Source organism: Notothenia rossii, assembly GCF_949606895.1.
Source record: "Notothenia rossii genome assembly, chromosome: 7".
NCBI classification, from domain to species: Eukaryota; Metazoa; Chordata; class Actinopteri; order Perciformes; family Nototheniidae; genus Notothenia; species Notothenia rossii.
In genome coordinates this window covers 82,813,745-82,827,979 of record NC_136905.1, presented here as the reverse complement: position 1 = coordinate 82,827,979, position 14,235 = coordinate 82,813,745, and the positions used below count along the sequence as shown (strand labels likewise).

Below are 14,235 nucleotides of genomic sequence, written 5' to 3'. Positions count from 1 at the left end.
TTATTTATTTATTTATTTATTTATTGATCATGTAAAGGTGATCATGTGAGCAGGGAGCATGCATGTTACAGCCAGAAATGTACATTATTAAAAAAAATTGGAAATCTAAAAAACATTTTTTACATTAACGCTGCTTGTTCACGGCGCCATCTGGTTCGTCTTCGGTCCTCTTTTCTTTAAAACCCTATCGCTGCAAAGAGAACAAATGCATCAGTTAGCCAAAACCCAAAGTCTTGCTGTAAAGAACAAATGGAATATGTAAGATCACTGACATCATCCTCCTGTTAAAGAGACCTCTGATCTTTATCTACAGTACTGACCTTTGACATTGAGCCTCACCGATCTCTTCCATATGACGTCTCCGTCCCTTTCGACGGTGCATGAGTATGCACCGATGTCTCCATGACTGGGGTTAATCAGGGTCAGACTGAGATCTCCAGCTTGCAGGGGGTTTTCCCTCATCTTTGTGCGGCCTCTGTAAGAGTGGTGCTGCACCTCAGACATGTCTTGGCCATTCTGATACACATGGACTGTCGAGGAATTGGATAACTCGAAACGTTTCCATTTCACCGTTGCATCTGCAGGCAGCCGAGCTCTGGTTTTGAAGGGCAGTGTGACACATGTAGCCCAATCCCCGACCTCCAACACCTCCTCGGGAACTAAAAGGGAAAACAGACCCTCAATTACAAACAGCATCATTGGTGATAACTTCTGATTTCATATCATTTGAGTTCATTAAATGGATAAATGGCTAATGGCAATCAGTGGTTATTAATGTCCTAGATAAGGGTGAGAATGGGCCGGTACAGAATGTGTGGTAGTGTATGGATGCAAGTAGGAATGTCTACTTAAAATGTAACCATGATAATCAACCTAATTCTTAACGCCTAGTTTTGGTGATAGATCTTAAACTGAAACCAAACACAATTAAAACTCTTTGGGAAGGGGAGACGAGGTGTATTATGGCAGTGGTTCCCAACCTGGGAAGATCGCAGGGGAGGGGGCGCAAGGCCTCAGATGATTTGAGGCCAAATATCATATTTAGACTCTTTTTTTCATATAATTGTAACACAATACATGATTGTCACTAAAAGCCTTGTCTCTACATTACAATAACATATACAAAATAATTGATTAATTAATTTGAATAAAAATTCAGTAGCTATTAAAAAGGCATAAAAAGACAGAAATGTTTAATTCTTTCTTTGATAGAAATGTTTCTTCTGCCCGTAAAGTGTCCAAACCAGGCTTTTCTGGATAAGCGCATTTTTAAAACATAGTCATTGTCCATGCCGGTTTCAGTTGGATTATTTGTCACAGTTGCTCCGATCAGATCGGTCTCCTCCATTTTGTAGATTATTGATGACTTTTGAATCCACAGAAACACATCGGCAAAACCCGGCTTACTTTGAGCATGTGTTTTAAAGAGTTTAATCCCTTTGTGAATTGGTTCCACTTGCGCCGTCCTTTAATTTATTCATACAGCGGGAATCCTAATGAATTAATCCTGAGTCCAATAACCATCAAAGTCACTCCAATAGTGCTCCTTAATTACGCTCTCATCCTCCTTTAACAAAATACTTCACATTCATCCAGTTTGTGGCAGTAGTTGTTGCATTTTTGAGACTTTTAAACTTTAATTACCGCTGTTGCGCACCCCCTCCCCCATTTGGGGGGGCTCTTGGGAAAAAAGGTTGGGAACCCCTGTATTATGGGGTGGTGCGGGGTGGAGGATAGACTCTAGCAAATGCAGCAGCAGTCAATATTTATCAGCTTTTTCTCATCCTTAATGAATTAACTATATGCGAAATATACATGTATTCACAAAGAGAAGCTCTTCACTGAAGCAGAGGAGTATTCATATTATTTAATCAATGAATTAAGCGCCTTTGGTTGTGGGATTGGCTGTTACAGCAAACGACACGATAGTTCTTACCGTCCAAGTTAGAGAAGTTAAATTAAAACAGGTTCATGCTAACTCGCTGTAGGCATACAGGTCAGTCAACAGGTTGCGATCACTAGTATCCTTTAAAGGTTGCTGACTTGCTGATGATGAAGTTACATTCTCTATAACATGCTAGCAGCTGCAGTCTACACTCTGGTATCTAAAATACTGACCATTGACTCGGAGCCGTACTACTTTCTGTGTCCAGACTCTTCTGTCTTTGTGGACGGTGCAGGTGTAGGTTCCACTGTCTCTGTAGCACGGGTCCCTGAGGGTCAGACTGAGGTCTTTGGTTTTCAGCGGTTCCTTCTGCATCTTTGTGCGATTGGAATAAAACTCATCCTGTCTAATAAGATCGTTGTTGCCGTTACAATATTCGTGGACCCTCATTGGCTCTGGAGCGCAACGGCTCCACTCCACGGTGACGTATTCAGGCAGATCGACTTTGGTTTTGTAAGGAAGTTTTACAAAGCACACCCCCTCTTCCACCACTACAGGAGAGACTGAGAGGAAAACAAACAACAGCATCAGCAGCACGAACACACAAACTGTGATCTTAGCAGGTCCTGTGACAACATACTACATACCTGTGATGGTTTTGTACCAACGTAAGTTAGCTACAGCCAGAGCAAGGCAAACAGCCAGAGCAAGGCTAACAGCCACAGCAAACCAAAAAGCCAGCAGAGGATATAACTCAGGAGGAAATGTGGGCCATACTGTTGGCAAAATAATCAACAACATGAATTTCTCTTACTGTACACCAAACAGCAACAATATTATATGTAAACAACTTTTATTTTGTATTCTAATAGAGTAACAAGTAGTTCTGATAATACTTCCATGTCCAACTTAATCTGACCTGTATGTACAGAGTAATGGGGTTAGGGTGTGTTCCTTACCTGTAACCTGCAGGCGCACAATTACCATTGAAATGTCCTTTCCCTTGTTATGGACGTGGCAGGTGTAGACGCCGCTGTCAGAGAGTTGGGGTTGTTTCAGAGTGAGGCTGAAGATTCCAGTTATCAGAGCATAAGTTGACGTAGATGTTCGGCCGCTGTAATGCTGGTTTTGAAAACGGGGCTCCTTTTTGTCAAGATGCTGGTGGACAGTTGAGGGATTCAAACCGAAGCGACTCCACTCCACTGTTGTGTCCTTACTAAAAAACCAGGATGACTGGCAGGGCAGCTGGACAAACTTCGCCCCCTCATACACGTTAATGGTTGAGTGATGGTGAGGAACTGGGAGGACACACAAAATGATGTTTCAAATATTGATGTATTTATTATCTAAAATAACTTCTTTGCACTTCAAAAACATACAACCATTAAATGTAGAAATACTTACACATATATGCATAGACATGTTTACCAACTTAAAAGGATATATACATGGCGTTCAGAGCATTAGTGTAGAAGCAAACAATTAATGTAAAGGCCAATGGGCAGCATGTGTGACAGGCTGGAGGCTGTCGGAGGCGCTGGGGTGAAAACAATTCAAGGACACGAGCTGCATGTGCTAGGCCACCAAGCTTTCTAGCATGTAGGACAGCCTGAATTCCACTGCGTTAAGGCCACCTTAGAGAGAATTGTATCTTCCACACTAAATGTTTCCCTACAGGGCACTCGATTATGTTTTATCCACTGGAAGGGCACTTTATACCCTTTTCTCTACCAATAGGACACCGTATAAGACCCTTTATTGGGTTTTCTCTCCTGGATGGGTACCCTACATGGTGCTGGTTTTCTCCACTAATAGGGAATCCTAGAGGACACTTCATTATGTTTCCTTCACTATTAGGCGTTAGGAGGAGCTTTATGTTTTCTTCACTGAAAGGACACCCTAGAAAGCATGTTATAATGTTTTCTCCACTTACCCCCAACCTGCATGTGTAATGGGGGGGTAGGGATGTTCCTCACCTATGACCTGCAGTAACACTTCGTATGGGGGAAATAATTCCACTTTATTTCTGAACTTTTGGCAGATGTAGACGCCACTGTCTGAGTGGTGGGGTTCTTTCAGAGTGAGGCTGAGGTCTCCAGTTTTCAGAGCATCAGCTGACATTGATGTTCGGCCGCTGTAATGCTGGTTTTGAAGATAAGACACGCGATTCTGATGCTGGTGGACGGTTGAGGGATGGGAACCTTTGTGCTCCCACACCACTGTTGTGTTCTCAGGTAACCTAGATGACTTGCAGGGAAGCTGGACATACTCCACCCCCTCATTCACACGAACAGTTGAAGATTGCTGGGAAACTTGAAGGACACACAAAAGGAAGTTTAAATGATAAAAGTATATATTTTATTTGCTTGTTTGTTTGCACACACAAAACATGTATATATAATAAAGTTTATAATATATTTACAAAGACATTTATACTAAAAGAGTAACCTTTCATCCTAAAAATACTCAGACACACTTGCATTTAACCCAACTTAAATAGGAATAATTTACAACTTGCTCCCAAAAAAGGGAACATGCAGACTGACGGTACAAAATGATGGTGGCGTTAGAACTAATCAGATTGTTTCACTAAAGTAAAACTTTAAAATAAAACATTGTAGAAATACTCTGTTCCAAGTGAAGTAAACATTCAAAATGACACTAAGAAAAGTATTAGCAAATGCATTTTACATATTCAATTGAAGTGGTCATATGAAACAGGAGATTAGATCTTTGTCTGCTTCTATTTTCTATTTCTATTATTGTTTCTAGGCAGTGACGCTCACAAACAAAAACTACATTTCAATTGTAATAAATCATTAAATTAGATTTTAGCAACCTTGAAATGTGTTAATTTTAAATCAAAACTTTGGATTTAGCTGCTGATTTACGAGGCTACGTGAAACATTTGGCGTAGGAACACATCATCAATGTGGGTGGGACAATATGACGGGGGGTGTGGGCAGATGGTGGACCTAACATGCTCTAGGTGTCCGGGAAGATTTCTTTTTAAATGTTGAAGTTAAAAGCATCAATCGGCTGCACTTTGAGAGCAAAGTTAAGGACTAACGCTAGGGATACTAAAGTGAACTATCTAAAACCCTCAGAGAGTGCTTTGCCTCACTGAGCTGTGGTTATAAGATCCTCTCAGTCAAACAGAGGACTCTCCCTCCACCTCTTTGAAATAACAACGCCTTATATCCGGGTGCTAGTGGAGCACGCTCGTGAACTGTTAGCAACGGAGCCTCGCAGCGGGGAAACTGGCGCTCATGATTTTACAACTAAAGAAACAACTATACAAAAAACGCAGCATGTGTACGGCTCATGTGTACGGCTCTGACAATCTGCCTTGGTACAAAGTAGCAGTGAAAACATGGCACGGAGTTTAATTGATTTGGGCATTCTCTCAATAATAGTGGAATGGATTTGATAATGAAGCACTGACACAGCGCTCTACAGAGAGAGGCGAGTGGAGAGACCGATTCACGGACTTTCCACATAGTAAAAGTGGGGGGGTCTAAACTCATCATTTTAAAAGGTGGGGGGGATTTATCCCACCCTCATTTAATGGCTGCGACGCCCATGCATGAAACTGAAGCTGGAGTCATGAGAGTAGAAAGAAGAAGGTAATCATACCGTGTACGAGGGTCAAAAACCCCATTAACGCCTTCATCTTCATGACAAAGTAACCAAAATCAGATTCTCTCCGTCACTTTTCTTCCTGGCGGTTGACTGTCGCAGGGATGTGACGAATCAGGTTAAGGAAGACAAGCTGAATTTTTTGTATAACATCTGAGCAATAAGGAAGTTGGTTCATGCTTTCGAAGCATTTGTTGCAGTCTTAAATGGCGACCTCTGCTGGGCAGCTCCTTGTGTTACATTTACAAACCCAAAGAAAAAGAAAAGTCTTTCTGAATCCTCAAAGATTGAAAGATATCCAGATTCACATCTTTGTTTTCCAAATCAAAACAAGGACGACAACTGGTTGGCTACCTGGACAGCAAAGAAGTTGACTGTGTTTCCTTTAGGAAATCTGTCACACTGCTTAAAATATATCAAACATATTTGTTAAAATTCAGACAAGCTTCCCAGTATACAAAGTAATAAAAACAATCTTAAGCCTTTTCAGTTGCAACACTTAATGGATGAAGGCATTAATATTAATTTAATTATAATCCAATAATAATTTAATCAATTATTATCACTTGTGATATTATAATATATGTAGTATTTTTTTTTTTTTTAACATACTTCTTCCTTTTGATTCAGGAGGACTCCTGGTGGCTGAAGAGCTTCAGTGTCTTTAGTGAGTCTTTTCAGCGCTCCGTTAGAATAAAGACAGCTGATCCTCACAGTCACACCTTCACACAGATACTGCAGAGCTTGAATTAATGAACTGTATGTAATCAATCAAAAACAAAAAATCTAGAATGACTTTGATGTGACATGGACAGGCGGTAACTATTTGGCTTGTTTACGATGACTTTAAGAGAAGTCTATGTTCTTTATTGTGTACTCATTTTACAAGTTTTGGCTTTTTAAAAGATGGAAAAATATTTATAGACTAGCTGACTCATATTCGAATGAAAGGAAATAAAGATGTCATATGTGGCACTAGACCATTATGTAGGGAATTTAAACAAAAATCAAGTTTCTCTGTATAAAAATCTCCAGTTTAGTTCATAGCTAGTGAAGCATTTCTCATGTGAATGGGGTTGTGCTGGTTACATTTTGCAAACGTCAAAAACTCAGTATTCCTAAAATAGCTGTGGGCGTGGTTACAGGTACAACCCACCACACCTGTGATGCCGGGTGTGTTAGTGTGAAGTTGTAGTCTTGTCTTACCTCATGCTTGCACTAACCCAGGTGTCTCTCCTCCTGCAGGTGTGGTTCGCACCGGGCTGTCCCGTCACGTCAGTCTGTGGCAGAAGGTGTTCATCGAGCCCATCGCCCGGCTGCTGTTCCTGGACCCGGAGGCCGGCGCTCAGACCACGCTGCACTGCTGCCTCCAGGAGGGCATCGAACCTCTGAGCGGGCGCTACTTTGCCTGCTGCACCGTGCAGGAAACGTGCCCGAAGGCCTGGGACGACGCCGGAAACTGTGGGAGGTCAGCGAGAGGCTCTGTGGAATCTCTTAAAGCACTTATCTTCTGCTGTAAATGGATTGTTAAGTCCAGGAGGGATCAAAGTAAAATAACTGTTCACTCTGTCTTTGTTTTCCCGCCCTTTTTGTTTTCTTTTTGTGATTGTTTGCCCCGCCCTGTCTTTTGTTGTTATTAGTTCTGTGTGTACATACTGTACACCTCTCTTTCCAAGAGTTTTTCTGGGCGTTGATGTTTACCGTGGTGCTACTCGTCAATGTTTCATCGATGTTTCTATCTACCATGTTTCCTTTCGGCTGTTTCTTCCTCTGGACTCGCTGCCTGCCTGTTTTCCTCGTGCCATGCCATTTTATGTCTACTTTAGTTGTGCTGTTTATCTTTTGTTTAGTGTTACCTTGTCTGCTCTCTTAGTTTCTTGTTTACTTGTGTTTTGTCTTAGCTCTCCTGTTTGTTACTTAAAAAAAAACAAAAAAAACGTTTACTCTGTTATTCAAGTATTTTCTGTAATACTAAAGTAAAATTGCCTGTAGCCATGTCATGATATAAATTGGTTCAACGTTTTGCTAAATTGAACACGATCATCTATTATACTACTGTAATATATTTCACAGGGTAAAAAGAGTCTTTAAATGTTTGGCTCATAGCAGCCATGCATTAGAACCTATGTTGTTAATCATTCATTAATTTATGTTCTTATTAATGTTTTAATAATAAGGTTTGAAATCCTGGACTTAAAAATATTAAAATAATAAACAAGTGAAAATAACTTTTTGGCAGAAATTGCTTGTAAAAAAACTGATTAATTCAGTTCTGAATATTATTCACAAGAGTTACAGTACAGTAAGAGATCCAACGTGTTTTAATGAATCTTAGTGTCTCAGGTTTTATCAGGAAAGTGTTCAAGTTAAAAAAATATCCCCCGTGACTGGTAGGCAATTATATCATCAGATTATTTATTGAATGATGCAAAGGTGATCATGTGAGCAGGGAGCATGTGCTACAGCCAGAAACTTACATTATTAAAACAATTATGAAATCACAAAAACATTTTTAACATTAACGTCAGATTTATTACCCCACATAGTACCTGCAGGCAGAGAGAGAAGGAAGGAGAGACTTGAATTCAATACTGAAGCGTTAACATCAGTGAACAAATTAAACAGTGAACATATCGCTGGTTCAGAGAAGCTGCTTGTTCACGGCGCCATCTGGTTCGTCTTCGGTCCTCTCTTCTTTAAAACCCTATCCCTGCAAAGAGAACAAATGCATCAGTTAGCCAAAACCCAAAGTCTTGCTGTAAAAAACAAATGGAATATGTAAGATCACTGACATCATCCTCCTGTTAAAGAGACCTCTGATCTTTATCTACAGTACTGACCTTTGAGCTTGAGCCTCACCGATCTCTTCCATATGACGTCTCCGTCCCTTTCGACGGTGCATGAGTATGCACCGATGTCTTCAAGACTGGGGTTAATCAGGGTCAGACTGAGGTCTCCAGCTTGCAGGGGGTTTTCCCTCATTTTTGTGCGGCCTCTGTAAGAGTCATGCTGCACCTCAGACATGTCTTGGCCATTCTGATACACATGGACTGTCGAGGAATTGGATAACTCGAAACGTTTCCATTTCACCGTTGCATCTGCAGGCAGCTGAGCTCTGGTTTTGAAGGGCAGTGTGACACATTTAGCCCAATCCCCGACCTCCACCACCTCCTGGGGGACTAAAAGGGAAAACAGACCCTCAATTACAAACAGCATCATTGGTGATACCATCTGATTTCATATAATTTGAGTCCATTAAATGGATAAATGGCTAATGGCTATCAGTGGTTATTAATGTCCTAGATAAGGGTGAGAATGGGCCGGTACAGAATGTGTGGTAGTGTATGTATGCAAGTAGGAATGTCTATTTAAAATGTAACCATGATAATCAACCTAATTCCTAACGGCTAGTTTTGGTGATAGATCTTAAACTGAAACCAAACAGAATTAAAACTCTTTGGGAATGGGAGTCGAGGTGAATTATGTGGCAGTGCGGCCATCTTTGGAGGATATAGTCTAGTAGGGATCGACCGATACGGCTTTTTCAAGGCCAATACCGATACCGATTATTAGTAATCAAGGAGACCAATAACCGATATTTGGAACCGATATACATTTGCAGTAAAATCAGAAAGTCTTGGTGTCAAAATGTAGAATAACAGAACTTCTTTGAAATGCCTTTTTATATTTAATGAACTTTTCAACATCTTAAAACTGGTTTCCTCTCTGTGACCCTGAGTAAAGTAAATGAAGTAAAAATAAAATTAAAACTACTAAAACTTGTTCTGATTTTCTGATATTTGAGTCTCACTCATTTAGTAGTCCCAATTCAGCAGCACCAGATTGTGGTGCAGAAAGCAGAGTTGCTGCGAGGCTCCACTTGCAGCCATCACAGTCCCAGCGCGTCCCAGTTTCTCCGCTGCGAGACGCTAGAGCCAAAATTGTTTCGGCAATTTGATTTAAAAAATGCCGATACCGATAATCTGTAAAATGTGAAATATCGGCCTCGATAATCGGCAAGGCCGATAATCGGCCAGGCCCTAGAGTCTAGAAAATGCAGCAGCAGTCCTTAATGAATAAAGTACATGCGAAAGATAAATGTATTTACAAAGAGAAGCTCTTCACTGAAGCAGAGGAGTATTACAGGTCAGTCAACAGGTTGCGATCAGTAGTATCCTTTAAAGATGGCCGGCTTGCTGTTGATGACGTTACATTCTCTATTACAGCAGCAGCGGCCTACACTCTCTGGTATCTAAAATACTGACCATTGACTCGGAGGTCTTTGGTTTTCAGTAGTTCTTCCTGCATCTTTGTGCGATCGCAATAAAACTCATCCTGTCTGACAAGATGGTTGTTACCGTTATAATATTCGTGGACCCTCATTGGCTCGAGGGCACAAGGACTCGACTCCACGGTGACGTCTTTAGGCAGAGGGGCCATGGATTTGTAAGGAAGTTTTACAAAGCACACCCCCTCTTTCACCACTGCAGAAGAGACTGAGAGGAAAACAAACAACAGCATCAGCAGCACGAACACACAAACTGTGATCTTAGGTCCTGTGACAACATACTACATACCTGTGATGGTTGTGTACCAACTCAAGGCAGCTACAGCCAGAGCAAGGCAAACAGCCAGCATAGGATATAACCAAGGAGGAAATGTGGGCCGTTCTGTTGGCAACATAATCAACAACATGACTTTCTCTTACTGTACACCAAACAGCAACAATATTATATGTAAAAACCTTTTTTTTGTATTCTAATAAAGTAATAAGTAGTTCTGATAATCCTTCCATGTCCACCTTACTCTGCCCTGTATGTACAGAGTGATGGGGTTAGGCTTTGTTCCTTACCTATAACCTGCAGGCACACAATTACTCTTGAAATGTCATTTTCATTGTTATGGACGTGGCAGGTGTAGACGCCGCTGTCAGAGAGTTGGGGTTCTTTCAGAGTGAGGTTGAAGTCTCCAGTTATCAGAGCATAAGTTGACGTAGATGTTCGATCGCTGTAATGTTGGTTTTGAAAACGGGGCTCATTTCCGTCAAGAGGCTGGTGGACGGCTGAGGGATTCAAACCGAAGCGGCCCCACACCACTTCTGTGTCCTCGGGTAACCTAAACCAGCGGTCCCCAATCTTTTTTGCGCCACGGACCGGTTTCACGTAAGACAATATTTTCGCGGACCAGCCTTCAAGTTTTCGGGGGATAAATATGACGAAATCAAATAATACGACCTGTGTTCCTGTTTACCTGGTTATTGTGTTAACTGGTTAGATCTGCTTTCAATCTGTCTATGGTTGTAACGTTAGCTATTTTCCATTGGGTTGAATGTTGCAATAAAACATACCACAAAGGCATATGATTGCAACAACAAAAAAAACCTGTCTACGGTACCGCGGCACAGACGTTTACATACATGCAAGTGAAGTAGCGTTTTTCAAAGCAAGAGTTCAGACCTTAATTGCCTCGGCTATAGTTCAATCAATTTTATTTATTTATTGCAGGCTTCATTTATATGCTGCAGTTGAAAGACAATCTGTCCGTTCAAACACTGACTCAACACAGTTTGCTGTCTCAAAGTCTCTCACACATCTGCAAAAGAAGGAATTAATACGAGTAAATGTGTAAGCAGATCTAACCAGTTAACACAATAACCAGCTAATCTGGGACACCGGCATCAAAACAAATATAAAGTGCATAAGATACAACTCACCATTACGCTGAATTAGTGGGAGCCCTGGGCTTGTGTCTCTGCAACAATCTAGGGCTAATGGGAGACAATGACACCCGAAGTGTGTTCTTTACTGTATGTCCAGTCCACTCCGTAGAAAATCCCACTTCACAAAGGTACGATGTTGGAAATGGAAGCGGGGCTTTCAGTGCTTTTTCGGCGATCTCAGGATATTCTGCCTTGATTTTAATCCAGAACACCGGAAGAGTTGTTGTCTGAAACAAACTTTTAAGGCCAACGTCATTTGCAATCTCCAGCAGTTGATCTTCTTCTGGCACGGAAAACTCGATTCAGCTGGTGTGTTCACAAATGGGTCGCGGATCCATTCTTTTGCAGTTCTTGGTCTTTTGTGGATGGGAAGTACCGCTCAAACTCTTTCAAAAGCGAAGAGAGGTGATCCTGCACTAGCTGGGAGAATGATGGCTCAGGCTCAGTCCCAAAATCCCTGCTGTTGTTTGAAACATGTCAAATATCCCTCAGTTCACTCGCTGTCCCCACAATTCCTTGGCCTTGAATGCAACTACTCTATCTGCCAACACGAAGACAGTTGTAATTTTCCCCTGAAGTGACAGATTATATCTAACTTAATATCTAACTCCTTCAGCCTACTTTCAGCTACAGAAACCATTCAACTATTACATTATTCAGCTATTTCAGGACATTGAGGCTACATTTAGTTGTTTATACCTTTTTTAAACCTTTCCTTTTAAATATTAAGCTTCTTCACTATGTTTCAGCCTCTTCCAGTTTAACATTTCACTTTCAAGTTTTCAACAAAGTCATTGCAATGCATTTGAGCTGTAACAATTTTGATTAAAATCATTTAACTTTTCTGCCTTTTCAGCAACAAATGTACAGTTTACAGCATTCACACGAATGTTAAGCAGGAAATGCATTTTCTAGTTGTATCATGTTTTCCACACTAAATGTTTCCCTACATGGCAATTATTATGTTTTATCCACTAGAAAGAACAATATAATGTTTTCTCACTCCAACCTGCATGTTTAATGGGGGTGGGGGTAGGGATGTTCCTCACCTTTGACCTCCAGTAACATTGTGTATCGGGGTGATAATTCCTCTTCCTTTCTGAACCTTTGGCAGATGAAGACGCCACTGTCAGAGAGTTGGGGTTCTTTCAGAGTGAGGCTGAGGTCTCCAGTTTCCAGAGCATCAGCGGACATTGATGTCCGGCCCCTGTAATGCTGGTTTTGAAGATAATGCTCATATACCTGATGCTGATGCTGGTGGACGGTTGAGGGATGGGAATCGTATCGCTCCCACACCACTGTTGTGTCCTCAGGTAACCTAGATGACTGACAGGGCAGCTGGACAGACTCCACCCCCTCATACACGCTAACAACAGCTGAAAATTGCTGGGAAACTTGAAGGACACACAAAAGGATGTTTAAATTATAAATGCATATATTTTATTTGCTTGTTTGTTTACACACAAAAAATGTATATATAATGAAGTTTATAATAAATGTACAAAGACATTTATATAAAGAGAAACCTACTTAGCCTACAAATACTCAGAAACACTTGCATTTAAGAATTTATCAAAGCTAGATAAATATCTAAATGATTTAACCCAACTTAAATAAGAATAATTTACAACTTACTCCCAAAAAAAGGAACATGCAGACGGTACAAAATTATGGTGGTGTTAGAACTAATCAGATTGTTTTACTTAAAAGTATAAAATACTCTGTTACAAGTAAGCATTCGAAATGACACTAAGAAAAGTATTAGCAAATGCATTTTACATATTCAATTGAAGTGGTCATATGAAACAGGAGATCTTTGTCTGCTTCTGCTTCTGATTTCTATTATTGTTTCTATGCAGTGAATGTCACAACAAAAACACAAACTCCATTTCAATTGTAATAAATCATTCAATTAGATTTGAGCATCCTTGAAATGTGTTCGTTTTAAATCAAAACGTTGGTTTTAGCTGCTGATTTACGAGGCTACATGAAACTGAAGCTGGAGACATGAGAGTAGAAAGAAGAAGGTAATCATACCGTGTACGAGGGTCAAAAACCCCACTAACGCCTTCATATTCATGACGAAATAACTAACATCTGATTCTCTCCTTCACTTCTCTTCTTATAAACTGATCACAAAGTAAGCATTACTTTTAGTTAACTGAAAGTGCCTCGCGGTTGACTGTCGCAGGAATGTGACGAATCAGGTTAAGGAAGACAAGTTTAATTGTATAACACCTGAGCAACTACGACAGAGAAAGGAAAAAGGAGTGCCTATTGTTGCTCGTCTTAACCTCTCCCCATTTCCAGTATGCCTCATCACTAAGGTTACGGTTAGGGTTGTAAACTTGCAGACTAGCAAAGAGATAGTAGATACAAATGATCTAAAAATGAATGAAAGCAGACAGAATACCCAGCCTAACTTATCTGGGGACCCTTTGAAGGGGCTCGACCGACTCAACTCTATATAAAGTATTGAAAACGACTTTACCTGGAGCAGCTGCAAAAGTAGAAAACTGCTCTGATCGGATGCTTCAGTATCAACAATGTGTTAATGTACTGTAGTATAAGGCGCGTTCACACCAAGTGCTTTTTCCACAAAGGTTCCTGAGAACTCTTTAGTTCTCATGAACTAAGTACAGATCGAGTTCACACCGAAATTAGTTCCTGGGGGAGGATTAGGCAAATGAAGCCGCTGACGTCACTTCTTCTTCTTCTGCTTTGGGTTTACTGGCAGGCCGCAAACAAGTTCACGGCGTATACTGCCACCCGGAGTCCCCGGCCGGAAGTCCCCGGAGTTAGGGACTGGCTTCAGAGTAAATTGCCAGAACGCCGACACCACCTCATCTCCTCCGCTCCCTTGTTTTCTTTTGTGTTGCCATAAGTTAGTCTCTCTGCGTTTCTGCACAGGGCTAATGCTAATAATGCTAATGCGAGAATAATAAAATGGCGGCTTCACAAAACTTTTTGGGAGTCTGACGGGGCGTGGTTT

At 41.0% G+C, this 14,235-nt stretch overlaps 1 protein-coding gene across 4 annotated transcripts; it reads right to left on the bottom strand.

Annotated features, from left to right (window-relative positions):
- Positions 1–13,647, bottom strand: LOC307045840 (uncharacterized protein). Of its 4 annotated transcripts, none has more exons than XM_079691816.1 (7): positions 13,281–13,563; positions 3,862–4,197; positions 2,845–3,183; positions 2,533–2,661; positions 2,119–2,448; positions 321–659; positions 1–190 (listed from the first exon to the last, which is right to left on the bottom strand). In XM_079691816.1, exons 1-7 carry the CDS (start codon positions 13,321–13,323, stop codon positions 177–179), a joined length of 1,530 nt encoding a protein of 509 aa, XP_079547942.1. In that variant the 5' UTR covers positions 13,324–13,563; the 3' UTR covers positions 1–176. The 4 variants fall into 4 exon arrangements, with proteins under 4 accessions (XP_079547942.1, XP_079547943.1, XP_079547941.1 ...); XM_079691817.1 differs by lacking the exon at positions 13,281–13,563 and adding an exon at positions 6,731–7,667; XM_079691815.1 differs by lacking the exon at positions 13,281–13,563 and adding an exon at positions 5,522–5,884.
- Between the last annotated feature and the right edge of the window lie 588 nt (positions 13,648–14,235).